This window comes from Alosa pseudoharengus, unplaced genomic scaffold (assembly GCF_046254945.1).
Source record: "Alosa pseudoharengus isolate Yale_2024_CS ecotype anadromous, Long Island Sound unplaced genomic scaffold, YU_APseudo_1.1 YU_APseudo_1.1_scf_14, whole genome shotgun sequence".
NCBI classification, from domain to species: Eukaryota; Metazoa; Chordata; class Actinopteri; order Clupeiformes; family Clupeidae; genus Alosa; species Alosa pseudoharengus.
The window spans coordinates 29048609-29063709 of record NW_027468609.1 but is presented as its reverse complement, the minus strand read 5'-3'; the positions used below and the strand labels follow the sequence as shown (position 1 = coordinate 29063709).

Sequence of the window (15101 nt, the reverse complement as noted above, 5' to 3'; positions counted from 1 at the left end):
TGTTGCAAATCTCCTCGACTCGTCGAACCAGATTTATGTAGGCTGGTCTCTCATTGTCTCATTGAAAGATCTTAAATGTTGAGGTTACCTTCAATCTTGTGGGTTTGACGACGTTTTGTAGGCCTTGGCTAATTAACCGATGGGGATGTGAAAACGTTAATTTCATCTGTTTGAAAACGTTCAATAGTCGTTTAGTTAGGAGAACAATAAGTTTTACAATGTCTGTCAATCTGAGTAAAAATGGTACGGAGCTTTCGGCCGCTTATGGTGAAGTTTTGGACAGGAAAAGTAGCACAAACTGGTAAGAGACGTCGTTTCTTTCCTGATCATTATGGTTTTAATCTACTGAGTGAAATTCTGCACCACAGTATAGTGTCGGAACTTGAAACTTTAAGTCCGTCAGTTTCAGTTTTCCTTGCAGCCTGTAATCAGCGCAAGGGATTTTAACAGATTTAGAGGCTACGCTTCCAGACTTTTACGCAAAATGTTCTAATTTGTCCTTTGTAGTATATGACTATAAAATGAAACCTCTGATTATTTTGTGCAAACAGCTGGGAGAGTTCTATTCTAAAGAGGGTGTGGTTATTGCGTGTGGGAATGATAATGATTTAATGACATAGGATGAGCCCTACTGAGCACATGATCATAATATAGTTTTTTTACGCATTTTTATCCAACTAGGGCGCTATTTACATATGAGGGAAATACAAATGACATCCGAGTGGCAGGAACAGGAGGTGAGTGAGGACGTGTCTGTTCGTTTGTAGTTTCAAGTAAAGAACCTGTGTGTTTGTGGCATCTTGCTACAAGAACACAGATCATGCACCAGGGCATTGTAACCTACATAAATATAGATCAACTGTATACATTTATGGAGGTGGGGGTGTCTACCTAATAAGTGGGTGATGGATATGTGTGTTCTTGCATGTAATGTGTTACTGTAGATGGTGGACTGGAGGAGATGGTGGAAGAGCTTAACAGTGGGAAAGTGATGTATGCCTTCTGCCGGGTCCTGGATGACAACTGTGGAGTGCCAAAATATGTCCTGATAAATTGGGTAAATTCCCAGTCTTCTTTCTTCAGTCTTTCTCTCTTACATTGCCCCCTCACCCCCCTCAAATCCTTACCACCATCACTGGCATTGTGTGTATAATTATACACTATAAGGATGGGTGTGTGTATTATTATACTCTATAATGATAGTTCATCATTAAACCACTATGTTGTGTTGCAGACTGGAGAAGGAGTCAAAGAAGTTAGAAAAGGAACTTGTGCCAATCATGTCCGATCCATGGCTAATTTTCTGAGGGTGAGATCCCTGTGTGGTCTAAACATCCATAGGCATTATGCAATAAACAATTGCTTCATAGAATGCAAACAGTTCAAAAGATAGCCTACACAAATGAAATATCCTCTTATATTTTTCAAACTTGTGTACAATTATAGGGTGCCCATGTGACCATCAATGCTCGGTCAGAGGACGATGTTGAGCCAGAGGAAATAATGCAGCAGGTGGCCAAGGCTGCGGGTGTAAACTACAGTATCCACAAAGAGTCCAATTCCAACAGCAAATACAAAGACTCTGGTCCTGGACTTCCTGTGGTGAGACCATGCCTTGTGTAGCATATAGATAATGAATGAACCAGCTCATTTTCTTTTACTGGTGAGCTGAATGTAGATGATGAAGGAATATATCTCCCCTCTTTAGGAAACAGAAATCACATGTGTCTTGACATAAGTCTACAAATTCATTAGTGCAACTGTATAGAATAGTGTAGTATTGAATAAATACTTCCACACTGGATTAAACACATTGGTATTTCTTTAGGGTTCAGTCTACCAGAAGACCAGCGCTATCAATGAGATCAAAGGAATAAACAGGGACAATTTCTGGGCGCAGGCAGAGGTGAGATAATTATATTTTCAAAGTATGTGATGACTTGTATATACAGCTTTTATCTTATGAAATGTATGTCTGTCTTTTTCAGTTTTTTTTCTCTCTGTCAAGTATTTCCTCTTATTTGCTCCTTCTTGTGGCCTTCTTGATTTAGCAAGATGAGAAGACTCGTCGCCTGGAGGAGCGCAAGAAGGTGAACGAGGACCGCCAGCATTTGGAGAGAGAGAGGCAAGAGAGGGATGAGAAGGAGGCTGCAGAACGTGTGCGGCGAGAAAAGGAGAGAGGTAGTCAGATTGACCAACAGAGGTAAAATGAATTCCTTTTTATTTGATGGGTTATGTTGACATCATCCTGAGATTTAATCCCAGCAGTTAAATGATGCTCTTATTGTTGCAAACTCTACAAACCCTCATCATAACAGAGTGAAAGGAGTTGGGTGGTGATGGTTTATTTATTTATTTATTTTTAGACAATTTGAAAAGAAACTGGAGGCTGAAAACCAAGAAAAGGAACGGCAACAGTTGGTGACGTTGACTTTTATTACTCTTTGCTGCCTTTGCCTCCCTGGGGAAATAACACTATACAATCTCTATATCTATATACAATATATATATATATATATATATTATATATATATCTATATCAGGATCTGCTTAATCATCTAATTGCTTCCTCAGGAGGAGCAGGAGAGGCAGCAGGCTTCAGAGAGAAGGGGGATAAAGAAAGCCGAGTCTGTTCAGAAAGCCAATGTGAGTGAGTGGGACTGAAGGTGTGGGTGGTGAGGTTGAGAGACATTACGGGCAGAGCTGTTTAGTAAAAAGGGTTTATTGACCTCAAAATCCTTTTCAGGAGGCTGCGTCCCTTATCTCCCAGCGATCTGTCAACCCAAGGGATTTGTTTAAACAGATGGAGAGAAGTCCGTCTGGGAGCAACGGGGTCGCGACATCTGTCTCCCAGCCAGGTAAACAGACTTTCAACACCGACTGCCCTTCCCAGTGACTGCCCTAGAATGACTGCCATCCTCTTTGTCTGCCGAGCCATCTAATTCACTTCAGCCTGTCCACTTCCTGTAGGGCGTTTGAGAAGCCCATTCCTGTCCAAACAGTCCAGCGACGAGAGACCCCCATCTCCCCAGCCTATTTGTGTAAAAAAACCTGATCCTGTTGGATACCTTATTGAAGAAAAAGAAACAACACCATATGGTAGGAATCCCTTTCTGTATCAAACTCTTGATGTTTTTGATACACATCATCCCATCCTGTCCTATCTTATCATAGCTAAATGTACATTGGAGTCTCATGTTCTCAACATGTACAGGCAAGAAAATGTTTTCATATTCAGTTTTATTATTCTTGCTCAGTTTTTGTTTAAAATAGAAAATACTCTACAAACTCTACAAACAATACATCTTCTACAAAGTCATAAATACTCACTGGCCCTAAACTCTTTACCATAAGTTAACTCTAACCACAATCTGCCCCAATAACCCTAATTGGAAACAAATCTAAGGCTCTCTATGCACTACGACCAGCACCTTACCTGTCAAAGTAAGGCGCTGATCACTAAATAAGGTGCTGTTAAAATGTCATCTATGGTTTGTTTACAGAGCCTAAAGTTGTTCCAGAACCTGTACCAGAGCCGATTGCTGTGGATCACTTTACTCATGATGATGTGGAGGAATTTGATGATGAATGGCAAGGTATTTTTGAGTCTTTTTTTGTTTCAAGAAATATATTACAACTAGAAAATGTAATTTCAAGGAAATTACCAGTGCATGAAAATGCAAAACATGCTGTATATTAACATAAAATACAAAACAAACTTTTATTTGGAAACAGTTGTGGGCAGAGGAAACAGTTGGCTGGAGTCATAGTTGATAACAACTGACAGTTGAAATAGCTGAACAGTTAAATAGTTGAGTAGTTTAAATAGTTTAAATTATTTAATAGTGAATTATTGTTGTGAGGACATTTATTTTGAAACAGTTGTGGGCAGAGGAAATAGTTGAACAGAATCTGTAGTCTTAAAGGAGAATTCTGGTGTGATATTGACCTAAAGTGTGTTGAAACATGATACCGAGTTGAAACCATGAAAAGCACTGGTAGTTTACTTACAAAACTATTTATACAGACAGTATCTTCACAAAGTTTAGGGTTTGCAGCCATCTTGAATTTAGTCACGATAAGTCGAGCGACGAGTATGAATGAACAGGTATGATAAGGTATCAGATTCCAAAAATAATTCTGTGGAAATGCATGGATTCCAGTTTCTTCCAGTAGCAGCAACTGGAATCCATGCATCCACAGAATTATTTTTTGGAATCTGATCCCTTATCATACCTGTTCATTCTTACTCGGAAGTCTACCAATGAAGTGTGGAGATACGTTGAGCCTGGTGTAAAACAGTGATTTATTTGCATGGCTAGGTCGATGCCGAGTCACCCCCATTGAAAAAGCTTTTGGTAGCATCGGCTAACTAGCGCCAGATTTTGGAGTGCAGGGGACAAGCCGAGATGGGCTATGAGACATACGTTCACACTCAGTATCATGTTTCAAGACACTTTAGGTCAATTTCACACTGGAATTCTCAGCCAGATTGTATGCTTAAAGCCTGAGACAGAGTGTATAGTTTAAAAATGTAATGTAGATAGTGTAATGGATGTTGATAGACAGAAAGTTGAATGGACGTTGATAGGCAGATTGTTTAATGGATGTTGATGGATAGTTTAATAGGTGGATGAGTGATAGAGGATGAATGGATAGAAAGTTGGATGGAATGTGCCTTATGTCCTTGTAGAATGGGGAGACACTGGGAGAGTTGGCCTAGTTGAGCAGAAAGCAGTTGATACAGGTGCAATCAGTTAAACTGGCTCTTTGATGGGGCCTAGTTGAGCAGTTGGAAGTTGATACAGGTGCAAATCAATTAATTAGCCCATTGTGATGTCATAGTGCCAATGCAAAGTCTATGGGGAAAAATAAGCTTGTTTTTTATTAATATCTCAAAAAGTATAAAGTTTACAAAGGTGAAAAATACATTCCTCAAGTGTCCTTTTCAAGACCTACGTTACAAAGTTTGAACGAAGTTCTACGTTAAACGGTTGAAGCTGAATTAGACACAGAAATTTGGTGGGAAGAATAAGAGGAAGAAGAAGAAGAAGACTTTGAATAACAGAACAGTGCATTTTCATGCACTGTAATGATGTTAAATATTAAATATTTCATGGGAGTCTGAATATACAATATTCACTCAGACGAAGGGCAAGGTAAAGAGAGCTAGTTGTGTTCAGGCTGCCCTGTTCTTATCTGGCTCTGTGTGCTCAAGGCGTACGTATGATATGACTTTGTGTGACATAGCGAAAGGCTTTTCTCTGTCCACTCCCACTGCTAGTTGTACCTGTTTTAAACCTTGGCCTCGTCTATCAGAGAAATGGTACCCCACAAGGAGTATCTGTTGGGAGCATGTGTACAGCTATTCGTTGTTTCAGCTGGTTCACAACATCTCCAGTATCATGAGTGCTGCCCATGCTTTATTCAACAAACTCTTCCAAGGCTCATGAGGGATGTCTCTCATGTTTTCTTTGAAGTTACATTCAAAGTTAAAGTTATACATCTACATTCATTGAAAAATCAATATTACAGGCTTGCGGATAAGTGCCACTTTGACTGTCCTAATGCTTAACCTGGCCACCAGCACACAGAGCTTGATTGTTTTCAAGGCCTCGATTTATTTTATTATATAAACTTTTTTTGAGAGAAGGTGAGAAGGTGTTTGCTGCAACTGTGTACAAAACTCCAGTTTATCCTTTTACTCACACCACATGGCATTTCACTTTTGGCCTGACATGAGTTTCCCTTATGTTGTTCAATTGGGCCCATGACTCCTCCAACAGGCTCAACAATTAATTTGTGTTTTGTCCAGGGTCCATAACCCTTTCTCAACCTGACATACAGTCAAGTATACACAAGATTCACTTCACTTTTAGTTCACTTCACTTTTTTACAGTACAGGATGTTGGTGAGGGTGAAACTTGGCCAGAGGCTAGTTTTAAATAGATACCTACTGGTATGATTATGAGTGGACACCCTGTCAACTATAAATTCTATCATGGGAGACTGGAAGAGTTTAATAGATTATTGAATTAGTATGGAGTTAGTCAGACTGAAATGCCCATCTGTTGCTGAGTCACTTTACTTATGAATGCGTTTTGTGTTGTTTGTGTTTGTGTGAAACGCATGTATTCCATGTAGCATAATGTTGATTAGCAAACTGGGGTGGCCTATCTGCCCACTGTAGTCCTGCCACAGATTGTCCTTTTATAAGTATAAGTATAAGTAAGTATATATACTCTTTTAATCCTGTGAGGGAAATTTGGTCTCCCAATCCGTGAATTAGTAAAACACACTCAGCGCACAGTAAACACAGTGAGGTTAAGCACACACTAATCCCTGGCGCAGTGAGCTGCCTGCAACAACATCGGCGCTCGGGGAGCAGTGAGGGGTTAGGTGCCTTGCTCAAGGGCACTTCAGCCATGCCTACTGGTCGGGGTTCGAACCGGCAACCCTCCGGTTACAAGTCCAAAGCACTAACCAGTAGGCCATGCCACGGCTTTTCAGTGACCATATAATGTTGCTTTGTAGATTCAGAGGGATCAGAAACAGCTGGAGGAGAGGAAACACAACCGGTTGGGACACACGAAGATCAACTCTATGAGACTGTTGCTGAAATCAATGATGATGCCTCCCAAGTTAGACTTTGTCTTTCCACTTTTTTGATCATGAAAAATATTTTCGCATGGCACAATTTCTGTTAATTTTGTGACTACTGTCCTTGGATCACAAGTGCAAAATACACCACATACTGTATGGAAACTTAAAGAATCGCTGACATTTGGGTCTCAATGATTCTGTTGTGGCCAATTAAAATATTTAACTGCACTCTTTGTTTAGTATGCCCAGGATGCAGCTGACTCCACTGCAGTGGGAGAGGATGCTGGGAGGAGCATCAGTGCTAGGGCTCTATATGACTACCAAGCTAGTGAGTATAAGCCGAGAGGGTACTGGCCCATTGTTGCTGCTCAGTATCCAGCATCCACGATTTTCACTGTACACATACAGATATGATAAACGATGTGTGTAGTGGAAGGTTTCATGGCCGGTTCCATTCTCTCAACAGCGGACGATACAGAGATCACCTTTGACCCAGATGACATCATAACTGGAATCGAGATGATTGATGAAGGATGGTGGCGAGGATATGGCCCTGATGGCAACTATGGAATGTTCCCGGCCAATTACGTGGAATTACTGTAAACAAAGAAAGGCCTGACATAAGATTGTATTGTCATGACATGATCGTGAGAGAGAAAGCGAATGGAAGCATATTTTAAATCTGTTGATCAAGATAAGGTCATTCAAATCATGGGTTTGTGATGTTAAATTGTATAAAATAAATCATTTCTGTTAACTTGAGTAATAAACATACTTTGGTGATAAATCCCAGGGCTGTGGTTTCCTGGAAACAGGAATAATTGCTGTCACAGCTCACAACAATTTCACTTCCTCAGAGGTCAAAAATAAGTCGGTATAAAGAAAATGTATTCCACTGTCTGAACAGCTTTTTGTCTGTTACAAAAGTCTATAGCTTCATGAAGGTCACTTTACTGGAGCAGTGGAGGCATACTGACATGCAAACTGTTTTCACTATTACTGATAGTCAGATCAACTTCCTTTAAAGCAATTGTCTGACCTTACTGAATGCAATGACACACATTTATTGGGGGTGGGCCTGGCCCGGCACATCCTGGAGAAACTTGCTGCATCAACCATCCCCAATCCCTGAACATAAATGTATTGATTTTAAACACAAATTTAGAATAGGCTATGGTTGTGTCAATATAGCAATTAGCAAATAAAATTTTTGATGACAAATATAGGACTTATCGGCTGGCAGGTAGCCTATATCTCATATTAGCAGTAGTTTCTGGGTTTGTTTGGTAGCGTTAACCTTTCCTGGTTTTTCTTCTGACCTAGTCAGAGAATACAGGGGAGCCGAATTATCTGTAACTTCAGGGCTAACCCCATTTCCCTCTATCTGAAATTGGTTAGCAAAAGAACAAGGGCTTTTGTCTGTAGATTTATTTTCTGACACTATTCAAAGACAGCAGGAACGCACAAAGCCTATGGCAGGGCATTCAGGCCCTCACGGACTACAAGCCCGCGCCACAGAGCTGCGAGAGCAACATCCCTCTGCTCAACAACCTGAACCGCTTCTTTGCTCGCTTTGAAGCACAAAACAGCACCTGCCCACAGAAGACCCATCCCCCTCTACATGAGCAGCCCCTGTGCCTCTCTGCCGACAGCGTGAAGAGGACACTTGCTGCTATCAACACCCGTAAGGCAACAGGTCCAGACAACATCCCTGGTCGTGCGCTGAAGGACTGCGCAGGGGAGCTTAAGGATGTCTTCACAGACATCTTTAACACTTCCCTGAAGCAAGCCATCGTCCCATCTTGTTTCAAAGCTGCCACCATCATACCTGTGCCGAAGAAAACTGCTCCATCCTGCTTCAATGACTACCGCCCTGTGGCACTGACACCCATCATCATGAAGTGCTTTGAGCGGCTTGTCATGTCACATATCAAATCCATTCTCCCCCCCACCCTGGACCCCTTCCAGTTTGCATACCGAGCCAAACGGTCTACAGAGGATGCAATCTGCTCTGCCCTCCACCCAGCCCTCACCCACCTGGAAAAAAGAGACTCATATGTGAGATTGCTGTTTATAGACTTCAGTTCTGCATTCAACACCATAATACCACAACAACTCATCTGCAAACTTGACAAACTGGGACTCAGTACCTACCTCTGCAACTGGCTACTGGACTTCCTCTGTCAGAGGCCTCAAGTAGTACGTGTTGGCAACAATACCTCAAGCAGCATCACACTGAGCACAGGGGCCCCCCAAGGCTGCGTGCTCAGTCCGCTGCTCTTCACCCTGCTGACGCATGACTGCACTGCAACCTACAGCAACAATCACATAGTGAAATTTGCTGACGACACAACTCTGGTGGGTCTCATCACCAAGGGCGACGAGACTCAATACAGGTTGGAGGTCGACCATCTGACCACGTGGTGCAGGGACAACAACCTCCTGCTGAACGTCAGCAAGACCAAAGAGATTGTTGTTGACTTCCGGAGAGGTCACACCCAACACCTGCCACTGACCATCGACGGTGCTGTGGTGGAGAGAGCGAGCAGCACCAAATTCCTGGGGGTGCACATCAGTGAAGACCTCTCCTGGACCACCAACACAGCATCACTGGCGAAGAGAGCTCAGCGCCGCCTGTACTTCCTGCGGAAACTCAGGCGAGCAAGTGCTCCACCAGCCATCATGACCACATTCTACCGAGGCACCATTGAGAGCATCCTCTCCAGCTGTATCGCTGTGTGGGGCGGAAGCTGCACTGAATACAACAGGAAAGCCCTGCAGCGCATAGTGAACACAGCTGGAAGGATTATTGGTGCTTCACTCCCCTCCCTGAAGGACATTTACACCACCCACCTCACCCGCAAGGCGACCAAAATTGTGAGTGATGCAAGTCACCCCGCTCACAATCTGTTTGATCTACTGCCCTCTGGGAAGAGGTACAGAAGCCTGCGCTCCCGCACTACCAGACTCACCAACAGCTTCATACACCAAGCTGTTAGGATGCTGAACTCTTTCCCTCCTCTCCCCCCTCCACCCTCAGCTACATAACATCCTGGACATTGGACCCACAAATGGCCGCCTGCACCACTCCACTTGCACACTTGTACATTTTGCAACTTGTTGTTGTTGTCCTGAAAACACAACACTTCTGCTGCTCTTACATAACTTGCACCACTATGCCACTTTATTTCTTACTTAGGTCAAACAGAACTACCTCAGCCTCTTATTGGCCTGACTTTGCACTAGTATTTTAATTTATTGAATGTCTATGCACAATTTCAACCAAATTTTGCTGCTCTTATTTTTTCATTATATGTGCCCTCTTATTTACTTATTTACTTACTTTTTTGTTTACTTGAATGTTATGTTTGTCTGTGGACTTAAAATTGGTAAAATATGTCTTGTCTCCACCGTGGGATAGTGAGAAACGTAATTTCGATCTCTTTGTATGTCTGGAACATGTGAAGAAATTGACAATAAAGCTGACTTTGACTTTGACTTTGACTTTGACACTATTATATCCAGTCTCAACAGCGCGTCTATTTTCTCCATACGCATCTCAGTTCTAAACGTGCACTTGAGTCTCCCTCGCAGTCTCTCCATCCTTGTGCACAGGCCGCATCATTATACAACAATAGGTTATGTTGCTTAGATACATTGTAGACAAGTAGACATTGTAAACAAGTAGGGCCTAGAAATTGAAGCCCCAGTATCTATTCATGGCCTTTCTTAAACTAAAGTGATCAATTTATGTTCCCGAAACAGTTTTGTGCCCCCTTGGAAAAATAAAATGCCCGTCCATGAATTGGTGTCTGCTGCTGGGTCTGTCCAGTGCCCTGAAGTAAACAGGACAATGACATGGACCTCATGCTCTACTTAATTAGTGCATGTAGCCCTTGTAGTCAATAGCAGGACTTAAAGTGTTCAGGCACTGTGCTTGAATTCAGGCATGGGCTGGGCTTTTGAAGATTTGAAATTAGTCAATATGCCTGCTATGACATCTTCAAAAATGTTTGGTAACTTCAGGCTCAGAAATGTTCTTTGCTTTAAGCCCTGCATTAACTGTGCATGGTTTGATGAAGATATAGCAAGCCAGTTGGGAGACATTGTGCAAATGCTGTATTCCATGTGATCTTGAGCTTTGACCTCGTTAATCGAGACTTGTAGTGATGAACTGTGTGAAGTTTGAGGAAGCTCCTGTCTAAAGTTTTCTCCCACAATTTGGTCAAGTTCAACCAACAAATGCTGAATGCTAAATTGAGAAAACATCACAAAAGGGTTTTCTAACGATGGCATACTTTTACACACAATAATAAAATGATGACTAGTGATGGTCACAGAAAATAAGCCTTTTAGATATTCCATTCAAGAACAGCTGTTTTCAGCAGCATAGGCTACCACCGAGAAATGTGACAAGAGCTGTGAGATGTGATGTAATCAAAATGTGTGTTTTTTGTAACAATGTGAGTTGACAGTTATACATGGTATGACAAATTGAGTCTAATGGGGTCTAATGTTCACAACACAAACCATTGCCTAGCTTTATCACATTATAATATCTTATGGAGTCGGAAAAAAAAGTAGATGAACAACTGAAACCAAGGCTAAAACACTTTGACTAAAACGGCTTTGTTTATTTGAGATATTTTCAAGTGCTGTTTTAAGGGATCATAGCTTAATTTTCAAATATTGTATCACTTATGAAAGATTAGAATGAATTGATTATCCAAGTAGGCCTACTATCCCTCTCAATTTAATTGGCTCTTTATGTCAAATGTGTGACATCTAATTAAATCCACCAATGTCCTCAATCTGTCTCAAAACGGGACAAAGCATATAGCCTAAAATCAAATTGCAATTGCTCATAGTTGTAAGGCTTTGACCAGCATATTAGCCTATCTATGTTTAAATCTAAAAAAAAACGCTATCTGAATAACTTCCTCTTCCTCTTCCTATTGATATTCGATTCCTTGTAATCAAATATCAATAACTACAATTTAAAGTTAATCACAGACAAATAGCAACATTCCATGACATTTTTTCATACTCCTAGATGCACACATGACGTCAAATAAATGCGACGGTTAAATAAGGGACGTACGTTTACTCCCAACGTCATCAAGCTATACATTGGGGAAGAAGCGCTGTGAGAAGATGGCTGCAAGGTTACTTCTGCGTACTGCCGTTCGGGCCGCAACTACTGCCCGGGTTACCCCGGTGAAGACTCTAGCCCGTGGAATGGCTGCTGGAGGTATTATATGTACTGGACACAACTGACCGCAGATGTAATTAGCATCACCAACAGCATCAAATTGAAACACGGCCAAGGGCAGTCAATGGCACGCCATGGAGGATGCCTCAGTGGCCGCTTAGCTAATGTTAACGTTAACTAACGTCAGCGTATGTAAGGAAATAGCTAGCCAGCTAGTAATGTAAAAGACGAATTCCTTTGACATCCATCATAAGATCACGTAAAATGTATTATATTGTTCATTACTTTTAGTTGCCAATATATGACGTGGTTAATAAAACCGTGGAAATTCTTAAGTACGTTAACAAACGACGTGTTAGCATTGTATCGTTAGTTGGCTAATAAGGTAGTCGCTAACTTCAGTTAGCAAAAAAACGTTCTGGTTTACATTACTATGGTGATCAAACCCGAAAACTTATCTGGGAACATGTAACCTTAAAATAGACTAGGCCTAATGTAAAGTCTTGTTTGAAAGGTATTCCATCCGATGAGGAGCAGGCAACTGGACTGGAGAAAATCGTTATGCACGCACTGAAAGACGGTTCGGTAAGTTAAGTTCTTAGCATTTGAAGGGATATTTCAGCTTCACATTATCGCGAGGCCTGTTGTGCAAACGTTATAGTCTTTTACGCTGTTTGGTTGCATCAGTTTTTAGAGATGCGATAAGTGACTTGATATAAAATCAAACTTGTGGGAAATATGTTTGTTTACTAGGATCCATACAGCATGTTGAAGCCCAAGGAATATGCAGGGTCCAAGCAGGATCCACATCTTGTCCCTTCCATCACAAATAAGAGGGTCGTCGGCTGTGTGTGTAAGTGTCCTAAGTTCATTTGGATAGGTAGCCTACTGAAGACCAAATATAAAACGAACCAGAAAATACATTTAAAAGACTATTTCATATATTGCTATTGCTGCTGTTGATCAGTTTGGGATTATGTCAATGTATATCTCATGGTGCTCTGGTCATTGTGCTAGCAGCCAGCTCCATGTCTGGGGCTAGCTTTATCTGTCATATGTTGTGGTGTGACCCCTGAGTAATGTCAATGCCTTTTGCCTGCTCTTTTAATAGGCGAGGAGGACAACACAGCGGTGGTGTGGTTCTGGCTCCATGCAGGAGAAGCCCAGCGATGCCCTTCCTGTGGGTCTCATTACCAGCTTGTCTCCCACGAGCTTCCCCATTAAGACAGCAGTGTGTGTACATAGCAGTTTGTCTCCAAAAATGAAATTATTCCGTGTTCACATCAATTTTACACACAATCAATAAGAAAAGCCTCAATCAGTAGTTGTGGATTTATTATCCTCATCACAAGAGCCTGCTTACATGTATTCACAAGTTGTACATGTGCTCCTCCTGATTATTAAAATATTAAATATATAATTGTGTTAATGGTGTGTTTGTTTATGCATACAGTTGGTGGTTCATAGTTGGAGTTTACAAAATTACAAACTAATGTGTTTATATCAAACTTAAAATATAGAGCAGTGTTTCTCAACTTTTTCAGACCAGGGACCACTTAACCGATTTAAAAAAAAAAAAACAGTAGACCTACTTCAACAGTATATTACACAGTAGGCTTACTCACTGAACCACCTTGCGTATTGTGTCAAAGGATTCATATGATTTAAACTGGTGTAGCTTACATAGGCAGTGTTTGGATTTACAACATGTTGGTTCAATATTGCAAAACATTCATCAATATTATATTTTATCACGTCTGCTTGTGGACTACTTGGAATAGCTTGCGGACCACACTTTGAGAAACACTGATAGAGGATGTTTGTGTTCAGGATAATGCCAGTAGGTGTCACTGTGTAGCTGCTTCGGAAAAATATTCTGATGCTAGTGGTTGTATGTAGAAAGAACTTGTTTTTGCAACTATCACTAGATGCAAGAACTTGAAATTATTTATCCATCTACATTAGAACATGTAGGTAATTTAAACTTAAAAGTCAGATTTTAATTGAAGATGGCCATTTGCAGATTGATTCAATTTATATTGAATGCTCAGTGTAAATATCTAAATAATTGAGATGTTTTTTTTTTTTTTGTTAAAACTAATCCTTTGGGGAAATCTGTCATTGTTCTTAATTTCAGGTCTGAACAACTTGATGAGTAGCAAACAGTGCTGCGAAACCTGCTCTCAAAATATGTTAGTTTTATTGCAACAAAGAACCAATAGCCATAAATAAGTTCATATAAGTACAAGCTGGGAAGCCCAAAAGGGGTCCCAAAAGACATACAAATTTAAAGGTCATGATACAGCTGATCTTGATTAACAGCACTTTGGCATGGAAGAAACAGATATTTTAAAGACCTGGAGGTTTGATGGGAATGTTTTCATGTAAACTCGGAATGCTAAAAGTATATCTTCATTACAACCTTTTTGCACTTTGTGCATGATCAAGTAACACAAAAAGAGAAAATGTCCAGAGATATCAGTGGTATGTGTAATAAAACTCGGTTGAGCAGCTTTCTGGTTTGGAGGAGCTTTGCTGCTGTGGCAACTACCAGTGTTATTCGTCTAATCATTATTGGACATCATTTGCTGGTGGCTTTTTGTGATGAAGAGTGGGCTATGATAATGATACAGATACAATAAGTTTGTCAGTATGTCCTTTTTGTTCATACATTTGTTTATTGCATATTTTCATGAAACTTACTGCAAAACTCCAGAATGTCCTTAATAGAGTTGAACAATTGTGAGTTTGCTTTGATATGAAAAACTTCTGTATCTGGTAGTAAATTGGCAGCACAAGTCACTAAACTAAAAACGCCCTTGAAATAGTCACAGACTGTGGGCAAGTTAGGTCATGTTTTATGAAATGTGCAAGCCTTGTCCACCCTGTGAAATTGAGAGTCCGGTGACTTTCCCTTGCCCTTTCCTTTTCATGCAATCATGTCCAGAAAAAAAGGTTGCCCCCATTAGATTAGACACAGGAACAATTCTTGAGTTATCTAACAAACATTCATATATTCAAGGTCTATTGTTCAATCTGACTGCATGAAAATGCACTGTACTGTTCTTCCTAGGCATTTTATTACAGTGCATGAAAATGCACTGTACTGTTCTTCCTAGGCTTCTTCTTATTATTATTACAGTGCATGAAAATGCACTGTACTGTTCTCCCTAGGCTTCTTATTCTTCTTCTAACACGTTTAATGCAGCTTCAACCGTTTAACGTAGAAACGTCATTCAAACTATGTTACGTAGGTCTTACTTAGGACAAGAGTGCTATGTATGTT

General features: G+C 40.8%; 2 protein-coding genes across 2 annotated transcripts; both read left to right on the top strand.

Annotated features, from left to right (window-relative positions):
• Nucleotides 1–7390, top strand: dbnla (drebrin-like a). The gene is made up of 15 exons (XM_076284569.1): nt 1–301; nt 682–737; nt 945–1057; nt 1235–1309; nt 1447–1602; nt 1829–1906; nt 2052–2203; nt 2367–2421; nt 2575–2646; nt 2747–2858; nt 2971–3099; nt 3504–3596; nt 6535–6641; nt 6844–6931; nt 7070–7390. The coding sequence occupies exons 1-15, from the start codon at nt 219–221 to the stop codon at nt 7204–7206; spliced, it is 1506 nt and encodes a 501-aa protein (XP_076140684.1). The 5' UTR covers nt 1–218; the 3' UTR covers nt 7207–7390.
• Nucleotides 7391–11711: 4321 nt separating this feature from the next.
• Nucleotides 11712–13235, top strand: cox5ba (cytochrome c oxidase subunit 5Ba). The gene is made up of 4 exons (XM_076283310.1): nt 11712–11854; nt 12330–12400; nt 12569–12668; nt 12927–13235. Exons 1-4 carry the CDS (start codon nt 11758–11760, stop codon nt 13037–13039), a joined length of 381 nt encoding a protein of 126 aa, XP_076139425.1. The 5' UTR covers nt 11712–11757; the 3' UTR covers nt 13040–13235.
• Nucleotides 13236–15101: the final 1866 nt, after the last annotated feature.

What these genes read in the sequence shown, in the direction of transcription:
- cox5ba (XM_076283310.1), top strand. Translation starts at nt 11,758, where the DNA reads ATGGCTGCAAGGTTACTTCTGCGTACTGCCGTTCGGGCCGCAACTACT. An exon ending in ACGCACTGAAAGACGGTTCG is followed by an intron (nt 12,401 to 12,568) that starts GTAAGTTAAGTT and finishes TTTGTTTACTAG; the next exon opens with GATCCATACAGCATGTTGAA. An exon ending in GAGGGTCGTCGGCTGTGTGT is followed by an intron (nt 12,669 to 12,926) that starts GTAAGTGTCCTA and finishes CTCTTTTAATAG; the next exon opens with GCGAGGAGGACAACACAGCG.
- dbnla (XM_076284569.1), top strand. Translation starts at nt 219, where the DNA reads ATGTCTGTCAATCTGAGTAAAAATGGTACGGAGCTTTCGGCCGCTTAT. An exon ending in CCATGGCTAATTTTCTGAGG is followed by an intron (nt 1,310 to 1,446) that starts GTGAGATCCCTG and finishes GTACAATTATAG; the next exon opens with GGTGCCCATGTGACCATCAA. An exon ending in GACATCTGTCTCCCAGCCAG is followed by an intron (nt 2,859 to 2,970) that starts GTAAACAGACTT and finishes CACTTCCTGTAG; the next exon opens with GGCGTTTGAGAAGCCCATTC.